At 41.6% G+C, this 21,790-nt stretch overlaps 1 protein-coding gene across 1 annotated transcript in view; it reads left to right on the plus strand.

Annotated features, from left to right (window-relative positions):
* The window catches only part of LOC149015307 (putative L-ascorbate peroxidase 4, peroxisomal), a 50,000-nt gene that overhangs the window by 22,993 nt on the left and 5,217 nt on the right, over positions 1-21,790 (plus strand). The window contains exons 5-6 of the mRNA XM_089155005.1: positions 14,958-15,023; positions 15,106-15,154. Coding sequence (XP_089011131.1) covers positions 14,958-15,023; positions 15,106-15,154 — 115 coding nt within the window. The remainder of the gene's footprint in view (positions 1-14,957; positions 15,024-15,105; positions 15,155-21,790) is intronic.

The following is a 21,790-nucleotide window of genomic DNA, read 5'->3' on the forward strand; positions in this document are numbered from 1 at the left end:
CATTGGAAGGCAATGGTGACGAGTGAGCCTACCGGGGATGAACGGGAGGCTAAGATAGACCAACAGGGAAAGGAGCCGGGCGAGACATCGGAGAGCTGGAGGAGAGAGGCTCGAAGTTGCTCAGGGATACCCCAGAGGAGGATGGTGGACTTGCCAAGATTGACCCGAAGGCCAGAGAGGGATTCAAACTGTGAAAGAGCTGAGAGGATGGAGGATATGGAAGGGTGGTCCACTTTAAAGAAGATCATGAGATCATCAACAAAAGCAAGGTGGGTGAGATTTAGGGATTTGCACTTGGGAGTGGGGGAAATGAGGAGCTGATCGGTTTTCGTTTGAAGGATACGGGAAAGGACTTCCAAGGCTAGAAAAGGTAGGGAAAGAGGGGACAGCCTTGGCGGATGCCGACACGGGAAGGGAAGAAGCCAATAGGGGATCCATTGGCAAGGATGGAGAATCGGGGAGTGGAGATGCAAGAGACAATCCAGTGGATGAAAGGGGCCAGGAAACTTGTGGAAAAGAGGACATCGTTAATGAAATCCCAGAGAATGGAATCGAAGGCTTTATGGAGATTAACCTTGAGGAGCGCAGCCGGAGAGTGGTCGGATCTATCGAAGCCTCGAACGATCTCAACGCAAAGAAGAATGTTATCCGCAATACTACGGCTTGAGATGAAGGCCGATTGATTCGGGCTAACAAGGGAGGGAAGAGCCTTTTTGAGCCTATTCGCGAGGACCTTAGAAATGAATTTGTAGATGAGGTTACAGAGGGAGTTGGCCCGGTAATCAGAGAGAGAAGAGGCTCCTTGCTTTTTGGGGATGAGACAGGGAAGGTTTGATTGATAGAGGAGAGCTGGGAGGGGTTAAAGAAGAAGCTACGGATGGCATGGACAAGATCGCTCTCAATAAAATCCCAGGAGGCAAGGAAGAAGCCCATACTGAAACCATCAGGTCCCGGGGCCTTGTTGGGCTTGTGGGAGCGGATGGCAATAAGGATTTCTTCCGTGGAAGGGATAGCACTGAGAGAGGAGATGAGAGAAGGGTCAATGACTTTATTGATGAGGTTGGGGGGAAGAGGGGTGCGGGGCGGGAGAGAGGAAGGAGCTAGAAGGTTGGAGAAGGAGATAATCTAGGCCTTATACTAGCGGGATCGGAAATGCAAGTACCAAGGTTAGTAATGATAATCTTGTTGGTGTTTGATAACATCTTTCTCACAGACCACACGACAAAAAAAAATTTCTTTCTCATTTATCAATGAACAAAAAAAGTACATTTCCCCTTGTTGGGAGAATGAACTGGTCCTCATAATTTTGGGTTCTATAGTTCCATTGCCTGCTTGTGCTTTGATACTAAATAATGATGCAATCCTGGGTTTGTAAATCATATTTTGGGTCGCTATTGGCCACTCGAGTGCCTAAATAGGTAAATATGTAATCGGAGTGCTAATCTAGTAGTTGAACAAACTTTTAAAGGGGTGTAGGTAAAAGGTTAAAGGGCATAATGGGGTTTATGATTTATTGATCAGGGGTGCTCTTGGAAGCAACAGAAAAATAAACATTAATTGTATTAGGAATTTAGGATGGAAGAGGAGGCCAAAGAAAAGAAGAAAAATGATGCAATATAAGATATTGTAAAGAAGGGGGAGTATTTTCTTAAAACTTCCTCACACATGACCCAGTTGGGCTTGGGATTTTAGGGGCGGATTTACTAAAGCTCAAGTAATAGGGCGACCAAACAACCCCAACTACAGAGTAGATATCTAATACTGTTGCTTGTGAAACAAACTGTTTTGGAGGTAAGAGTCTGATTTCAGCTTTGACATTCCCTAAGGTGGTGGATAACTGCCCCAGTTATCAGTAAGAGGAAAAAGAAAGCGAATGGAACAGATAGAAGTTGATACAGTAGGTGATGTAGTATCAGACTGGGAAGGATCCAATATCCAGGATCTCCATGATTGATAAAGCTCAAGTAGGTGAAAATACAGTTTAGGTCAAAACTAGGGCTAGGTTTTGGTAGAACCTAGGGTTTAATGATGGGATTAGGTTATGTTGATGTAACGGAGTCCATTAGGGAAGGTTTGGTGTATTACTGGTGGTGAGTTGTTGAATTTGAATAAATAGAAGATCGGGGCTTGGTTTCTAGGTTTTTGGAAATAGAATCTAAAGGGAATCTTGGGTTTTCAATGGTCAGAATTCAACCAAACTCGAATGATTTTGCCATGAGGCTATGAGGAATAATAGGTCAGATTTGTAGATAATTTGATGGTGAGTTAGCGTCATGGAAATTTTAGGGTTTCCTGGGAAGAACTAAAAGAGTGAACCCAGTGCCAAAGGCTTCCACGCAAGTAGAGTCCTTTTTTTTGGGGGGGGGGGATTAATTTTCCTATGCAGCCTTACCCCAACATTTTTTGTTGAGAGGCTGGGAAGAACTAGATAGGGGAATTTTAGGGTTTACTGAGAGATGGGGGCTGCAAGTAGGTTTGACCACTTGAGTTTTTACAAGAGTAGGCAATATTTGATCAAAGAATGGTCTTTTTTTTTTGGTGGGAATGGTCTGTGGTGATTTAGGATGCATTTGGTAACAGTCATGAAGAACAGTTTAGCATTCTTTGTTCTTGGAAATCAAAAGAAAAGGTGGTAGGTGTTTGTTAAAACAGTTTGTTCTTCTTCTGTTCTTGAAGAGCAAACCAAGAAGAAAACTGGTCTAAAGAACGACTTTTGCAAAACATGCAAGACATGTCGAGGGAACAAAAACTTGATAAGTTGGTCCTGATGGTTAGGTCTCTCAAGACCACCACTTCCCTGCTCACAGATCCCCTCCACCTTGCTCTCTTGCCCACGTCCTTGCTTGGAACCTTTTTTTTTTGGATGAATAAAAAATATATTAAAAGAAAAGAAAGGAGTACAAGACCTTTAAGCAGAAGGCCTAAAAGAAGATTAAGATCCCAGGATACAACAATAAGTCTGCTCCTTAGGGTATCATCAACAAAGGGATGGGGAATAGCTAACAGTCTAGAAGAAACATCAAAATAGATGGCGTTCCAAATCCTATCTATAGAGCGGGATTTGGATGTCCATCTCCGAAGATTGCACTCCCACCATAGGTGGTGGATCAAGACACAGTACACTAGCTTACCAATCCGATCGCAAATGGAAGAACCTGAATAGTTTTGCAAAATCCAAGACCAATCTCGATAGAACCCATAGGATTGCCTTGAATGGGGCCAAATGGAAGCTAGGGCTTTTCCTTAGATAGATCTAGAGAAGGGGCAAAAAAAGAAAAGGTGCTCCAGGTTCTCCACACCATACCAACATAGGATGCAATTTGGGTTAGCTAGGATATGGCAATCAATAAGGAAGGATTGGGTGGGGAGGGCAAGGTTAAGGGCTCTCTAGTGGGTAAGGGAGTGGCGGGGAATGAAGCCTTTGAACCAAACCATGGGGGTCAGGGGGCTTAGGGTTATGGGGTCTAAGGAGGTTCCATGCAGAAGAGGTGGAGAAGGTTTTGGAGGCGGGAGGGGAGCCAAATAGTGAAGTCTCAAGGGGAGTTAGAGGGGGCGGGGGGCTAGGGTTGGGGTCTGGAGGTTTCATGGGAGAGGTGGAGAAGGTTTTGGAGGCGGAGGGGAGCCAAATAGTGAAGTCTCAAGGGGGGGGGGGGGGGGATTCCCAAACCTGTGTAAGAATGGGGAGTGAGGTAGTGACCCAGGACCCATTAGAGATGAAGGTAGACAGGGGGTGGTTTTGGGGATACGGGTGCCATAGACAGTGTGGGGACCAAAGAGGTTATAGAGAATGCCCAATGGATGCCATGGGTCAAGCTAGAAGGAGGTGGTGGAATCAGAGGAGACGGAAGTAAAGATAGCGGAGATGGCGCAGGGGCGTAGCAAGAGAATTTTCCTCCAGACCCAAGAAGGGTTGGAGGGCATAAGGACAGTCCAGAGGGAATCAAACCCGAGATGGAAAGAATAGATCCACCTAACCTAGATAGAATCATGCTTAGGGCAATCTTCCAGATAAGCTTGAGAAGGCAGGCAACATTAACATCAGAGATCCGACGGATTCCTAGGCCTCTTTCAAAGGTAGGGAGGAAGATGGAAGACCAACTGACCGGGTGGATGAAGTGCGAGGCTTCCTGCCCTTTCCAAAGGAAGGCACAAAATAAAGACTCCATGGCACAGATGGTAGATTTGGGGATTGAGAAGATCCCGCACCAATAGAGATAGGAGGACTGAAGCACAGACCGGATAATGACCACTCTCCCAGCAAAAGATAGAAGCTTACCCTTCCAAAGTTGAAGCTTCTTGCGGATATTGTCAAGCATAGGGAGGCGGTGGTGACGAGTGAGTCTACCCGAAATGAGCGGGAGACCAAGATAAACCACATGAAAGGATCCAGGCTTGAAATCCCGAGAGCTGGAGGAGAGAGGCACAAAGCTGATCAAGGACACTAGATAGAAGGATGGTGGACTTATCAAAATTGACTCGAAGCCCAGAGAGGGGATTCAAACTACGAGAAAGCTAAGAGGATGGAGGAGATGGATAGATGATCCGCTTTAGAGAAAATCATAAGATTGTCAGCAAAAGCAAGATGGTTGAGGTTAAGGGACTTGCACTTAGGAATGGGGGAGATGAGGAGCTGATCACTTTTGGACTGGAGGATGGGGGAAAGGACCTCTAAGGCAAAGGAGAAGAGGTAAGGAGAAAGGGGGCAACCTTGGCGGATGCCAACACAGGAAGGGAAGAATCCCACTATGGATCCGTTGACTAAGATGGAGAAACGGGGAGAGATACAGGTCTCAATCCAATGGATGAAGGGGGGAGGGAAACCGATGGAAAAGAGGACATCCCAAATAAAATCCCAGCGAATAAAGTCAAAAGCTTTATGGAGATCAACTTTAAAGAGTGCAGCCGGGGAGTGAGCGGAACAATCAAAGCCGCGGACAATCTCCGCACAAAGGAGAATGTTATCCGCAATGCTACGACCCAAGATGAAAGCCGAATGATTTGGAATCACAAGGGAGGAGAGTGCAAGCTTGAGCCTAATTGCAAGGATTTTAGAGATGAATTTATAGAAGAAGGTTACAGAGAGAGATGGGGCGGAAGTCAGAGGGGGAGGAGGCCCCTTGCTTCTTGGGAATGAGGCAGAGGAAAGTTTGGTTAATGGAGAAAGCTGAGAGGGGTTAAAGAAGAAGCTACGGATGGCATGGACAAGGTCATTCTCAATGAAAACCCAAGAGGCAAGGAAGAAACCCATGCTGAAGCCATGGGGCCCGGGGCCTTGTTAGGCTTGTGGGAATGAATGGCAGGAAGGATTTCTTCTGAGGAGGGGATAATGCTGAGAGAGGAGATGATGGAAGGATCAACAAATTTGTTAATGAGGTTTGGGGGGAAGGGGAGAGCGGGGAGGGAGGGAGGGAGGGAGGGAGGGAGGGGGAGAGAAGGATGGAGAAGAAGGAGATGATTTCCGCCTTGATGCTGACGGGATCAAGAGATGCAGGTACCATTATTGGTGATGAGGGAAGGGATGGAATTGAAGTTATTCCTGGCTTTGAGGGATCGATGGAAGTAGGCAGAATTGGAATCCCCCAGCTCGAGCCACTTTTTTCTGGCTTTTGACGGAAGAAACTTTCTTCTGAGGAGAGGAGGGAAGAGAGGGAAGAGAGCTAAAAGGAAAGCGATTTTTCCTCCTTGGCAAGGGAGGGGTTGAAAGGGTCATTCTGGAGGAGGGATTGGGTGAGCTGAAGGTCAAAGCGGCAGGAAGTGACTTTAGCTAAGATATTGCCGAAGGTGGAGGTGTTCCAGGAGCGATTAGCTTCTTTGGTGTTGCAAAGCCTGCGGGCAAAGGCAACAAGAGGGAGAGAGTGGCAGTGGACAGGCTTAGACCAAGCTTTTAAGACAGTGGGAATGAAAGAATCGTTCGCAGTCCACATATCAAAGAGTTTGAAAGGTTTCAGACCAAATGAGATGGGAGGAGTGACTTGGACGAGGCAGGTAGAGCGATTGGAAAGATTGGAATTAGCGAAGGAGGCATGGGAAGAAGGGAAGGAGGAGAACCAAGAGTCATTTGAGAGAAAACGATCTAGCTTAGAGCCAATGCGAACCGATCCCGAGCGACATTGTTTTTATTAAAGTGGAACTGAAAAGGGCATGCTTCCTCGGTTTTGAGTAGGCGCAAGAAGGATCGGCCGGACCAACCAAGGTCGGCAATCCCCGAATCATCAATGTAGGCATTGAAATCATCCATCGCGATAGGATCCGGAGAGGAGCCGCCTACACGCTCATGGGAAAACCTAACAATGTTAAAATCTCCATTGTGGGCCTAAAATGGGAAACTTGAATTTTTAGATTGTGGGCCTAAATGGGAAATATTATCATTACGGATTTATCAAATGCCGATTTCCAACAAAGAATAGTCTCCGAACACAGGAGCAAGTAAAAATAGTTTTATATGAGAATGGTCTCCTAGAATGGAGAAGTTACCAAATGTGTTGACCTTGCAGAACTTTCCAGCAACTTGGATGAGTCGTCGATGGAGAAGAAAAGACTCCTATACTAAGTAAAATAAAAATAAAAATGTCTTAAACTGGTGAACTGCAACTCAACTAAAGAGCTACCTTCCTATGTATTTAAATATCTAACTGTTTCTGAAACTCCCATTTAAAAAGGTAATTAAGAACTACAATGAAACCCCAACTGCATGGCCTGAGTTGGGCCGATTTTGGAACCTTCCCATCTCCTTCGTCTATGATCTGCATCAAAGGAGAATGCTAGCCTTTTATAGCAGGTTAAATACTTTTGTGGTTACCGGGTTTGTCTAGTAAACTAAGGGATTAGAATTAAAAACTAAAATAAAACCAAATCATAGGTTAAGAAAAATTAGTCAGCGAAAAAAAAAAAAAATCTGTTGCTGAATAAAATGAAATCTAATTGGGCAGTTTGACAGTTATAACAACACTACAATATAAGATGCAGATCTGATGGTCAGGCTACTAGATGTGGAGTCTCCTACTGTTGAAACGAACACCAAAGTGTCACAAACCATGGTTGTAAAGGAGGCAAGGTGACCAAAGTGGTTGGGGCTCTGCCTAGGCGATTAGGCAACAAAGCGGCAATAAGGCGACCAAAGCAGTTGGGTCAATTTTTTTCTTCAGTACAACTACTTTTAAATTGATAAGTTTCTATTATAAGCTAAACAAACATTCAAGAATCACATTCATAATAATAATAATAAGAATAAAAATCAAGAATCATAATTATGAAAGATTATCCAAAACAGAATATTGACATTAGTTCATCTCATCAAGCATCGTAACATATGACTATGAACTATATCAAATTATATGTATGAAAATGAAAGGAGTAAATTACATTTTTACTTACCTCTATAATAGTGATGCCAAATAAGTGCTTTGTCCATCTAATGATTCATTGATTCCCGATTCCGAAATGACTAACTTTTAAATTCATATTTGGCTTTGTAGAATAAAATTTGATTGAAAAAAAGATGAAAAGGAAAGTAGTAGTTTTACATTTTTACTTATCTCTATGATATTGTGATGCCAAATAAGTGCCTTTTCCATCTAATGATTCATTGATTCCCGATTTTGAAATGACTAAGTATTAAATTTGTCTGTGACTTTTTACAATAAAATTTGATTAAAAAAAATCAAGAAAAAATATTATTACATACAAAATGTCAAAAAAGTGACCACTTTGATGTCTAGGTGGCAATAAGGTGCACAAGGCTACAAAACGGTGGCAATTAGTGAAAAAGCAGCTGAAAAACTGCATGTCAACAAAGCGGTGGCAAATACGGCTGTTGAAACACCGCCTCACCACCTAGGCGGCATAGTTGTCCTAATTAAAAGACGTTAGGCTAATGTGAGGTGGTTTAAAAATCGCCACGTTGGTAAGGTGATGGGGGGGGGGGGGGAGTCGAGGTTAGTTTCGAGGGGGGGGGGGGGGGGGGAGGGGGAAGGGGGGGGGGGCCCCCCCCCCCCCCCCCCCCCCCCCCCCCCCCCCCCCCCGGGGGGGGCCCCCCGGGGGGGGGAAAGGGGGGGGGGGTGGGCCCGCAAAGGGGAGGGGCGAGAGGCACCCTCCAAAGCGCTTTTGAGGCAGCCAAGGCATTTTAAATGAAATTTTTAGTGTACATCTCATACACTCTAGTTCATTATAAATTTATCACATCTTATGTAATAAAAGAACTAACATTAGCCTACCTTAAGTCATCCAACATACTACAAACCACACATAGTAATGAACTAGGTCCTAATTCCTAAATAAATTACAAGTATCATACTATCATTAACAATTGAATTCTAGAATCAAGATACGATAAAATGGGACTAAATACATAGATGCATAAGCAAAAGAAGTAGACAACATAACTTATTAAATGTCACCAACACCACCTGCAACTCCACCTCCACCAGCACCTGCAGCTCCACCAACTCCACCAGGTCCTGCAGCTCCTCTACGTTGTTGAGCTCTAGCCAACTCTACTTGATACAAGTTTTCAGCAATAGCTTTTTGCACCTCAGGAGGGACTTGGCAACACTTGGGTGTATCTACATAACCTCCACCAAGTGTTGCTTGAATCTTCTTTTACCTCCATGGATGACTCTACCATAGTAGTTACGCATTGTACTTTTGTCTTCTTACGTCCATAGGGACTCCATGTTGCCAAGCAATATCCTTGTCCGCCATTAGGAAATAGAACTATAGGAGGAGAAAATGAAACAAAACATGTAGCCAAATATCCTGATTAGTAGAAGAAGAAAATGAAACAAAACATATAGCCAAATATCCAAATTTGAAGTTTTAAATATTTAAGCAAACAATCCCACTTATATCTAAAATCCAAAGTCCAAATCTCAAATATAACAAAACATCCATAACCAAAATTCCCAATAAAAATCCATATCCATAGCCAAAATTCCAAATAGAAAAGTATAGATCAACTAGTTATAATCTTCATCAAACAAATTGGTAGCAAGTGGGAGATCTTCTCATAGTTGTTGTTGCTCTGAAGATGTACTTGTCTTAGACCTCAGACTTTAATCATCTACAATATTCTCATCATCATTCAAGTCTTCCACTTCTTCCATGTCTCCATCAAACTCTGAGTTATGTTCCTCAAGTACCATCTCCAAAGACCTATGACGGGTTTAGCGTAAATTAACTCCCAACCGATGTTGATTCACTTGGTTGACCTCTCCTCGGTCTGAATAGACCCTCAAGTGATACAGATGCCTCCATAGCTCTTTCAATAGTGCTCCAAGTAAGATCACCCTTAGGATGGACTAAATCATTAAGCTGACTAACCATCCACTCATTGCTCCAGTCAAGCTCATCAAGGAGTAGGGGATCATAATTTCTATTCTGTAATTGCCTCTCATTGAACCTTTCTTGAAGTTGGCGATTATACTAAATAAAAACTAGATCATTCAATTGATTATGTTCTAGCATATTCCTCTTTTTGGTGTGAATCTGAGTTCATAAGCAATTGAAGAGAATCCCAAGTTATTATTCCAAATTTAAATTTAAAAGTATTTTAAATACTTAAATCACTTAATACTTACAAACTCAAATGCACTCCAATTTTGTTCACAACCAGAGGAGGAAAAACAAAGGCCTAGTATCCTTCATGCAATCCTTGTAAGCTTAAAAACATTTCCTCCATGTGTATCCCATCAAGTAATTATAATGTTAAAAATAGATTAACATAAAACTAGAGTTCCAAACAAAATAAGTATAACTAAAAACAAAAGACATACAAGTAAAAACTTACGAGGACTCATAGTTGTAAATTGTCTAATAGCCATACTTGTGGAGAAAGGACCCTTAGCTTGCTTGTATTCCCTTGCCTGGTGCAATACCTTATCTTATAGATTTACATTAGGCAATAATCTTATGACAATTTCATTGAAATAAGTTTGGAGATAACTAATCAACTCACAATCATTCACAACATTTAAATTATAGAATCTCCCAGGGTCCAACAATAATGCTGCACGCATGGTTCTCAAACCGTCCGCTTAGGCAACAAGGGGGTTTTTCAACCGCCTTGTTTTGAACCGCTTTGTTAGCATGCATTTTTTCCCGCTTTGTCGACCTTATTGCCGCCTAGACGCAAAAACAATCGTCTTTTTAACATTGTGTCCATAATAATATTTTTCTTGATTTTTAAACAAATCAAGTTTTATTCTACAAAGCCGTATACAAATTTAATGGATAGTCATTTTGGAAGCGGGAATCGATGAATCATTAAATGGATAAGGCACTTATTTGGCATCACACCATCATAGAGGTAAGTAAACATGTAAAATTACTACTTTCATTTTCATACTTATAATTTGATATAGTTTATAGTCATATGTTATGATGCTTGATGAGATGAACTTATGCTTGTGTACTTTTCTGAATAATCTTTCATAATTATGATTCTTGAATGCTTGTTTTTTTTTTTATGAATGTGATTCTTAAATGTTTGTCTAGTTTATAATAGAAATTTATCAACTTAAAAGTAGTCATATTGAAAATTTTTGATCCAACCGCTTTGGTTGCCTTATTGCCGCCTGGATGCCACTTTGTCGCCTAATCGCCTAGACAAAGCTCCAATCGCTTTGGTCCCCTTACCGCCTTGGCTGCATGCTTGCACCATATAGAGGTCTTTTCATTTGACACTACCATCGCCTATCAATTATTTGTATGACTTTTTTTCGGAGTTGTTATTTGCCTCCAAAATTTTTCTTTATTCTTCTCTTAGCCTTTTGCATGGCTACAAACACTTTAGGCATTGTGGGTCTCTCATCAGCATCTATAATCCTTAATACAACCATAAGAGGTTGTGATGCTCTAATGCAATCCTCCATAGCATGCCAAAATGTAGTAGCAAATGTTGTTTTAACTACTTTCTTCCCTGCCTCTTTCTTGGACAAATTGGATTTTGTCCACTCCCAAAAATGAATAAGTGCCTTAAGTCATCCTTGTGTGTCAATAAACTTTAATGTGTTAAGAATAAAGGGGCAAATCTAGTCATTGCAGCCCTCACAAGATCCCTGCCATTTGTCTTTTGTCTTAAGGCCTTTAACAATCTTGTGTGCCTATAAATGAATGTGATTATTCTCTTCGCCTGAGTTATCACCCTTTTATATTGTTTCAAATTTCCAATGTCTTCTAGTATTAGATCAAGACAATGGGCTGCACAGGGAGTCCAATAGAATGTAACCCTCTTCTCCAATAATAATGCCCCTCCTACTTTGTAATTTGAGGCATTATTCGTCACCACTTAAATTACATGCTCTTCCCCAATGTCTTCAACTTTACTATCCAACAATTGAAAAAGCATTTTTGCATCTTGGACATAGCTAGATGCATCCACAGAACCAAGGAAAAATGTTCCCTCTGGACAATTCACTAGAAAATTGATGAGATGCCTACCCTTTTTCCCAGTGCATCCATACATCTTCCAGTACCTTTCATAACTTTTCCTTATCTCCATCGTTCTTTCTTTTGCATTCTTCAATAAGACTTCATAATAAGTTGGGGGCTTATACCCATAACCATATTGTGCAATAGACTCCACCATCACCTCAAAGCTTTTAACTTTAACTGCATTAAATGGAATACCACACTGATACATCCAATCAGCAATGTGATCCACTCACTACTTTTCTTCTAAGGATCTCATTCTATTAAAGATTTTTGTTTGAGTAGTACCCTTTGCCCTCCTGTCATCAACAACTGCTTTAGGAGTGTATCTAATGTGCATATCCGTAGGACCCCTTACTGGTGCCTTAGTGAGGGCACTTTTTCAATCTCTTTGCTGCAGTTCTAGAGCTTTGTTTCTTGGAGGACAACTCAGACCCAACACTATGAACTGTCCCTCCTTCAATAGAGGTAGGAGTAGGATGTTCTTCTCCACTTACTTGCTAAGATCATCATACTTCTCATCATCCAAATCAGTAACAATTGCCCTCTTCTTATTTTTCGACAACACTGCATTCATCTCTTAGGCAATTGCTGCAGTGGTCTTGGTGCACTTTGCAACATCCCCATATCCACCCACTAGATGTTGCTTCAATCTTCTAATTCCTCCTTTAAGTTCTTTGTTGCACAAAGTGCACCTGAATGTATTCCTATTTGCCACATCTGGCCAATACCTATACTTCCACCCTGAGTCATTTGACTTGGTCTTTCTCTTTGGGTCTTTACAGGGATCATAACTTGCTTCACCCCCACTAGCAATAATAATACCATATAATTAACTTGAAAGATAGCCAAGACTTGAGATCTGAGTTACAAACACCACAAGTGATCAAAAAGTCCAGCTAATACTTTTTTGTGTTGATAAAATCCCTGACACCCACATTTACTATTTTTATTTTGTGAAACTACTAGAAACACATCATCAAAATCCCAAGTAAAAACCACAAAGCCAATTAAACATCTATGAAGCTTCTATGTTGAAGTTGAACTAATCAAATATTCAAATGTCATGTCATTTATCCCAAATTTTTCAACAACCCATTTGCTTAGTCACAAAGCTTCATGATTTGCACCTAAGTGTCTTCTAATTCTTTTTCAAAATGAGGAAACTAAGAGAATCTCAAAAGCAACTATCAGAGCATAAGGGTATTCAATAATAGGTCATACGAAGTCCCCAGTGGCAGAACATATTGATTAAGCATTTTTGGAAACAAAGTTAAAATAAATAAATAAAATTCCGGAGACATATTGTCGCTTAAGAAGATGGTGGACAAATACCCAAAAGATTGCTGGAGTTTACTACAAATCGATGATTGATTTTGTTAAGATTATTAGCCTTAACAAAATCACGGACTAATTAAAGGAAAAAAGAAGGGGGAAAAAGAAAAGAACACAAAGAATGAAGAAAACATCATCGCCAACCTTCGCCTGAGATGATGCCATGCAAAGACGCTAGAATGTCGCTGCTGCTGCAACTTGAGTTTTGAGGCTTGTACCAGCTTTTTTGGAAAGAAAAAAGGGAAAAAGAAGAAGAAAGAAGTCACCGGAGAGAGTAATGAAAGATCAAAGTTGCTAAAAGTCGTCGGCTATCGAGAGGAAGAGAGTGCGAGAGTTTTAGGACATGAAACAATTGAGTCTAGAGTCTTTATGCTTTAAACTCAAGTCACTTGATAGTTTTTTCCCTTTTTTTTGGGTTAATGTAATAATTTGATCCCATGTAGCATCACTGTAAATATACATAGTAGTTCCAACCAGTAGTTAATTTCCAATTAGAATCTAATTGGCATTGGGTTCTCTGCCTTTGATTTGGCATCATTAGTATTTTGATTTTAAATAGCCCATAAGGTGGTCACCTAGGGGTCCAGGGTGTCTGAGGTGCCTGAGGTGACCACCTTATGGGCTACAAGTAAAGCGACACTCGCCTTATGGCCTCCAAGTGCGCTTGGATGCCTAGGCAATGCCTTAACAACTATGCTAGGCGGGCATTTAGGCAGACATTTTGAAAAACCATGACACAAACAGAAACATAAATAAATCGAAGGAACATAGAGATTTAACATGGTTCACACACTGACACGGTGTACTATGTCCACGGGCGAACAAGAAGAACTTTCACTATGTATGAGCAAAATTACAATGGAGATCTCTCAACCGATCACTAGAATGGGTTACAAAACTCCCACCCAAAACCCTAAGATGAAAATCCCAAATCTTAGACTGACTTCATAAGAGAACATAGTGTACATATTTAAAGACTCTAATTGGATGAAGGGGTAGACCCATTGGGTCAGATCATACCTCATTGTTGGGGCTGTGCCCCTGCACGGCTGCACCCCCATCCAAAACCAAAATCATTGATGTGAGAGATCTCACAAATTAGGTCATTTGGGTCGCCCACCAAAATATTTTAGTGCATCCCATCTTCAAAGTCGGGTACAAGAATTCTGTTCACATATAACAGCTACTTTGATTAGGAAACTTGGAAAGCCAAATAAAGTAGCAACATCTATGCAAAGGCTTAAGGGTTCATAGCTGAAATCAATTAATGAGTTAAATAAACATTATATAATTAAGCAGTATTTCGATCTAGGAAAATAAGAAATAATTTCAGAAAATCCAGATTTTTCGGAAGTTGAACTGTACTAAGATTCTAGCAATATATCTGGTTTCGAGAATCAAACAGAACTGAACTGAGTTGTAGAAAAACCAGTTGATGGCAAGAATTTAGCAAGATATATGCTGAGACTGAAATTCTAACATGTTTAGTAAATGAATAGGTAAAACTTGAAAGATATGATAGAAAACCAGCTCAGTGATGCACCTTAGTGAAGGCCTGGAATCTATTGAAAATTTGAAATCATGCTACTGAATCCACCGCAGCACCATTCAGGAACACCAAATGGCTGCTTTTGAATCCAGAGGTTTAGACCTGCACAGTTACAAACTCTCCTTCATTGAAATGTTGTGGTGGGCCTTTGCCTTTGCTTATATAGAATAATGCTGGACAGATCAGACTCTACTTGGAATAGGCCTCAACCAATCCTGATCTGAAAAGGAAAAGATTAACTGGCTGGGAAACCCTCCAAATAGGTAGCTGTAATTGGGGGTTTCCAAACATAGCTAGGAAATTGACAAACTGAAACAAAGCAGAAGTCAATTTATAGTAGTAAAATAAAAATTAATAGATAACAGCCCAAATCAAGCCCCAGGATTCAGGTCCCAGTGAGAACCAGGATAGAAACCACAGGACAAAAAAGGAACCAGAAAACTGGTTCACATCTGGGCCAGATGAACTTCAGACTAAATTTTCCTGTTCTTCTATTTCTCCTGCTGTTATGCCCTTCATCAGCAATGCTAGTTGTCCAACACTAGCCTGAATTGATATTTTCTACTAATATACAGAACATGTATGATAGTATTGCAATCCATTAAGGAACACTTTTGACCTTATGATTAATTGATTTCTTTGACAGCTTGCTGGAGTTGTCGCTGTTGAGGTCACTGGAGGCCCCACCATTGATTTCGTTCCTGGTAGAAAGGTATCTTAGTCTGACCTGTCATGGTAAAATGAGGCTGCTCCATCTCGCTTTTCCTGAGTAACAAATTTCATATTTGCATCAGGATTCATTGATTTCTCCCAAAGAAGGGCGGCTTCCAGATGCTAAGAAAGGTTTGTCAATACTACATTGATGAGTGACATTCATGAGAAGTTTCTGTTTTTTTAGCTGACTCCTTTTATTAAGGACTGTTTCAACGTGGTTGGAGTACAAATCAGATGACCTGCTCGACAATTACATGTATTATTAGCCATTTGTTGGGATGCACTTTTGCCTGATTTTGTGGCCTAATGAATAAATCATTCTGTTGAGATTGTCTTGTAGTGGATTACTTGCTCAGTTGTCTTCTCATTCAATGAAAACAGGGGCTCATCCAGTACAGTCATAATGCATCCCTGTGTTACCAAACCCAAAGTTTGGGTTGCAGTGAATCACCTTAGTGATAAACCACTCAATGAAATTTCAAGTGCCACTTACAGAACCAAAATCTAGGTTTGGACCTAGTCTCTTTGGTGTGGGACTCTGGGTTCCCAGAATGGTTTAAGTCCGGTCCAACCACGAATATCAACTACATTGGTTTTCCTGCTCGACTCTGATGAGGCATCCTGTCAACACATAAGGCAACGTTAAATAAATTTGGCCTTCTTTCACCTTGATGGTGTTCTGTACCCCATCATAGAAGTTAGTAGCCTTGCGCTACCACGGGGGCCTAAGAGAACATCACAATGCACCATGAGTAAGGCACCTAGTTGTGAACGGCTTCAATGTTAGGTGAACCTGAACTACATTGGCCTTTTGTCTTGCAGTAATTACAATATTCTTGCAAATAAGTATCTTGAAGAGCTTCCTTCGCTGGAGTTTTAATTTCTCAAACTAGGGCCTTGTTCTATTTTATCCTCACTCCTGAAATTCCAGATTAGTCTTTGTTTTCCCCTTTAAATTTATTTACTAACCAGTCCTAAGTCCTCTTTGCTTCCCCAGGGGTCCTAAACTTTTTTGAACTTAATGAAACTTAATCTAGTTTATATTTGGATTCTTGTCAGGCCCTAGGTTGCATTATAATGGCAATGTTTTTCTTTTTTCTTCTTTTCTTTTTTGGGTATAGCAAGAGGTTTCCTTCATGAGTTAATCTCCCTGGCTATCCCATCAGCAGCATAGTTCGACTCTTTGTACACATACTTAAAAACAATATTTTCCATGGATAGCAATCATCTCTCTCAGAGTGTGGGCCCAACCTGCTAGCTTTCCTTGAACCTGAACACCTGGCTTGAGGATTGAGATTGCTTTTGCAGAATCTGATTCAACAAGGAGTGGCAGCATCTGTTGTTCAATTGCTACTTTGACACCCTCATGGATTGCAATTAACTCTGCTTCTACTACATTATCTCCCTCCACGCTTTTAGCAAAACCTCCCATAAATGATCCATTTGAATTTCTGTAGAGTCCACCCACCTGGCACAACCATACCCAATCTTACCAGCATCAACATTACATTTAATCCACCCCACCTCTAGTCGTTGCCACCCTTCAAGTATTCTTCGACACTCCAGCGTGGTCGTCGTAACTCTGTTCATACTCCAAGTAAGTGCTGATCTGGACGTGATAATCCCTCACTATTTCAGCTCCATTCCCTGGTTTGCTGTAGTTTTCTTCATACATCTCTTGATTTCTCCAGTTCCATGGTAAATACATGGTACATGCGAACATAGTCGCCCATCCTCCATTCCACTTTGCTGCTACCCCACAAACGTTGGCCTGCAGCCATAAAACCACCTTCAGTGTTGGCTTGGCACGAGTCAGCACCAAATTCCTTGCGCATACTGGCAGTCTTTGAGAGAATGAATATTACTTTCAGGTTCTTTAAGACAGAATCCACAGAGGCCGTAATGTTGAAGCCTCACTTTTCTCAATTGATCATTTGTCAGCAATCTATCAAAGCTTACAATCCACCAAAAACAGCAAATTCTATAAGGGACTCTTAGCTTCCATAGCTCTTTCTAATATTTACTTCCCATTGCAGTAGCCGGTACTAGTTCATCATTAGGGACTGCATATGCAGATCGCACAGAGGAGCAGCCATCCGATGAAGGTTTCCAAATAAGCATATCTCTTCCTTTTGCTATCGCAGGCGGGCGAACATTCAGGATCTATGTGCATGTCTCTAATTGCAAATTAGAGTAAATACGATTCCAGTTCCAACTACCGTCTCTCATAGTATACATCTACATTTTTTCTCTAGCCATCTTCCTTGGAATCGAGTTTAGTGCCAGGGGTTTTAGGCTAATCTCAGGTGCAAGCCAGTTATCTTCCTAAAAGGTATAGACGTTCCATCTCCTACTAAAGAATGACACTGCTTAAGTGCTAAAGGAACTACCATTGTCATTGCCCAACAGATAGGTGAATCTCCAGGAAGAGTGGTGAACCGATCCTTCCTTCTATTGCCATCATACTTTGCTTCTAGAATGGAAGCCCACAATGTCTCTCTATTTAGGTAGCTCCACACTAATTTCATTGGAAACGCTTCATTCACTTTGATAAGGTTTTTGAAACCTAAGCTTCCTTCTTCTTTAGGTTTGCAAATTGCTTCCCACTTAATTAAATGTGCCTTCTTTTGGTTCTGTGAATCTCCCCAAATAAAGCCCCTAGCCGCTTTCTCTACCTCATGTGGTACACCTTTAGGGATTGGCCTGATTGCATCAAATATATTGGTATAGACTATAGAGGAGATTACAGATTTGGCAAGTGTGATTCTATCCGCCATGGAGAGAGAATTGACCTTCCAATTCGAAAGTCTGGCCCTTACTTTGGAAAGAATATTTTCAAAGTTTTTCCTTTTTACACACCCATTCCATATTTCAACTCCCAATATCTTCCTATTTCTTCAATTCTACTTAGCCACTTGCTCGAGTCAATCCGTTGGCTTTATCCCTACTCAAATTCTTGGAGAAGTATATCCTTGTCTTGGCGGCGCTTACTTTACTTCTAGATGAAATATTGAATCTATTCAAACAATTGTTAATAACCGTGATTTGATCTAAAGCCGCTTCTGCAAACAAAACCACATCGTCAGCAAACATCAAATGTGATATGGAAGGTCCCTTCCTACCTATTCTTATTGGTTTCCACCCCTCTTCTGCTACTGCATCTTGAATGCAGTGCGTTAAAAGTTCCATACATAGAACAAATAAGGGGATAAAGGATCACCCTGTCAAATTCCCCTAAATGGATTGAAATAGTTTGTTGTCTCTCCATTCCATAGTTCAGTTAAGCTAGATGAGGTAATACAGGTTATGGATACCTTAATTAAACCTTCCGGTACACCAGCCAGAATCAAAGTTTCTTCTATAAAATTCCATCTCACTCGATTATAGGCTTTTTCAAGATCAATTTTTATTGCCATAGTCTGCTGTGTATTTGCATTTTTCCTCATCGTATGGAATAGTTCCTGAGCTGTGATAATATTCTCCTGAATGTGCCTACCTGGAACAAAACTTACTTGGTCTGGAAATGTGTCTATCTGGAACAAAACTTACTTGGTTTGGAGAAACCCATGCAAGCATAAATTCTTTCAAGTGATTAGTGATCACCTTAGTGGTTATCTTAAAGCTCACATTACAAAGAGATAGGCCTGAACTAAGTGATTCTTTCAGGTTTATCTACCTTGGGAATGAGAGCTAATAAGATTGCATTCAACTTGGGGTCTTACATTCCATCAAAGCCATTTCTTACTACTTGCAAAACTCTTGGTCTAACAATATCCCAGGAGAACTTCCTTCTTGTGAACTCTCTTTTGCCATTTCATTCGGACTGTAACTCTCCGTCGACATTCCAAGTCGAATACTTCCGCTACCACCAGGTTTCTTTTTCGGCCCAAGCGCACTAGCAAAACTGTTACCTTTCAACTGAGAGCATCTTCCATCACCGCTACCCCCCATCCGGCGGTTTTGGAGGTGGAGAAATGCTAGTGGTCCTTGCTGTGTCTCTCTCGCCTCCTTCTCTCCTTCTCCTCGCTCTTCCTCTCTTTCTTCTCTCACTCTTCTCCTCAACCGGTGTCATTGGAGGCGGAGAATGATGTACTTTTTTTGCTTAAGACCAAATGGGCTGTTGACACTGTCCCTGAAGAAGTTGTCGCCATTGCTGTCGCTCAAGTCCTCGAAAGCTCCATTGCTACCACTGCTGCTCAAAATCTAGTAGATGTCCGATGTTGCCTCTCCACTTGCATCGCCATTGTTGATAACCCAGTAGAGGCTACCGCTTTCGCTGATGCTCAAGACCATGTTGGCTCCATCACTGCAGACCTTATTGAAGCTGTTTCCACCACTGATGCTCAAAACCACGAAAGCACCGTTGCTGCCACTGCTCAAAATCTTGATGAAGCCAATGCTGTCTTTGCTACTCAAGTAGCCGTTGCAACCGTTGTTGCTCATCTCCATTTACCCTCTATTGGTTTCAGGGAAATCTCCTTTACTCCTATTTCGACTCCCTCTTCATCCCCTATTGCTCAGTCTACTACCATCGTCGCTCAGCCTAATCCCTCTTCTTCAACTTTAGCGATTTCTGATTTCTGCTCGCCGCCGGTAGCTAGTTCTTACCAGAGATGTAGATCTCGGCCAAAACCTGCTCCGATTGTGACAAATCCATGCACAACTCCCCTCTTCAAGGTTCTCTGTCAGATTTCTGCAGTCGAAGCCACTGCTTCCCTTGTCGTTGCTTGGAATATTGTTCCTTCATCGACTGTAGATGGTCCTCCCTTTCAGGAGGCGTCGCCTCTCTCCCTTGACCCTCGAGCTTTGCTTTCCCTCTTCCGTGAAATCTCCTGTTCGGAGCACTCTGTCAACCAGTTTCCTCCTCTCAAACCTTCCATTTCGAAAACCAGCTCCGGGGGCCTCTCTCCACCGCTTCTAAACCATCTCTCTCACTCTCCCACAATCAATATCCTTTACCCATTATACCCCCACCTATTTGATCCATTTTGGGCCCTTTGGCCCATGGGCCTTGCTCCTCTCCTCATCCCTCCCCCTCCCCTGTTAGGGATTTCTTGGCTCATTACCCAAATCACCACCCTCTCTCCACCTCTATCCCTCTTCCTCCAACCCCTCTTTCCTGGTCTTCATCGTCGCTCACACTTCCAAATCTTTGGCTTGTGACTTAGTCCCTTCAAAGATTGCTATTATTGTTGCCCTTAAATAGTTGATTGGCTTGATGTCGCTTGTTTATTTCTTAGTTTGGCTTTGGGCCTCCTTTGCTTGTTTTACTAGTTTGCTTTAATTGTTGCTCTTAGGTAATATTGCTAGGCTCATTGCCTCTTAGGTTGCTTGTTAGTTGGGGCCTCTTTCTCGCTTTGTCTAGGCTCTGTCTCTTGTGCTCTTGTAATTTCTTTTATTCTCTTTGGTAATGAATTATTTAATCATCCAAAAAAAATAATCCCAGGATTGTTGGTAAAATGCTGCATGAAAACCATTAAGCCCTGGTGCTTTCAAGGGCTAAATAGTTTGACCACTTCATCTTCTTCTACTTTTATCAAGGATAGAAAGCCAATCAGAATTTAAATTTGGAAAGTAAGAATAATACGCCTTTATTATTATTATTAGTTCATTAATCAATTTCGTTGATTAACGCAGTCGAAACTCGCCCTTGAAATCTGCGTCGAGGTTGAGCACCTTTTCGAGAAAATAGAAGGGACATAAAAGTTGACTTATCGGGTCGTAACCTCTTTCCTAAATCTCTTCCTTCTCTTCCGGTCGAACATCCTTGCCGCGTAGGCTCTTGGGTGTGTGACATCCCCCCTGTGATAGAGTGAAGTACCTAATGGTGTCGTTGATCTTCTGTAAAAAGACCTCTAAAGTAGTTTGTGACATGTTCTTTAAGTTTGTGTGTCATGAATCCATTCACCTTCTTCAGATTTAAATTCTGCAATTCTATTTCGCCTTCGTCGAATGATGGTAGAGTTATGAAAATATTTAATATTTTTGTCTCCATGAAGCATCCACATTTTCCGTGATTTCTGGGCCCACATGATTTTCTCTCTATTGAGCACCTCTTCAAGTTCAGCCCTTAAACTCTTTTCTAGATTTATTAAGGAGTTGGAGTGTCCAGCTGACATTTTCCACTGGATTCCATCCAATCTCGGATGAATTCTTCATTTCACTGCACTCAGCTTCCCAAAAGAATGGATGTTCCACTTTTCCAAAAGATTTTGAAGTTTGGTAAGTGCCTCTGGCAGAGCTGTGTTATCTTCCCAACCTTCCTTTACCGCTTGAGCAAATCCATCATGTGTGAGCCACATGGCCTCAAATTTGAACTTCTTCCTATACATTCTTTGATCACTGGGACTGAGCTCAATAATCAGCGGGTGGTGATCTGATTTAATTCTAGGAGCCACCCTAATCACTGCTTCAGGATATAGAATGCACCATTCTGCATTGCAAAGCCCACGATCAAGGTGTCTATAGACTCTTCTATAACCATCCCATTTAGGGCCTCTCCAGGTGAACTTAGAACCTATAAAACCCATATCAATCAGATTGCATCTATTAATATCATGACGAAACTTTTTCGCACCTCCTGATAGGCACTACTGCACCTCCTCTTGATTCCGAGCTTTCTAGTATGTCATTCAGGTCCCCTGCTACTAGCCACAGCTCCTTATACATACTGGATAGAGTAGCCAACTCATTCCAACAAATCCTTCTGTTTTCTTCAGATGGACTAGCGCACACTGCAGGAAACATCCATTTTTTATTATTAGG

This window comes from Hakea prostrata, chromosome 5 (genome assembly GCF_041222555.1).
Source record: "Hakea prostrata isolate BN-2017 chromosome 5, UWA_Hpros_2, whole genome shotgun sequence".
Lineage (NCBI taxonomy): Eukaryota > Viridiplantae > Streptophyta > Magnoliopsida > Proteales > Proteaceae > Hakea > Hakea prostrata.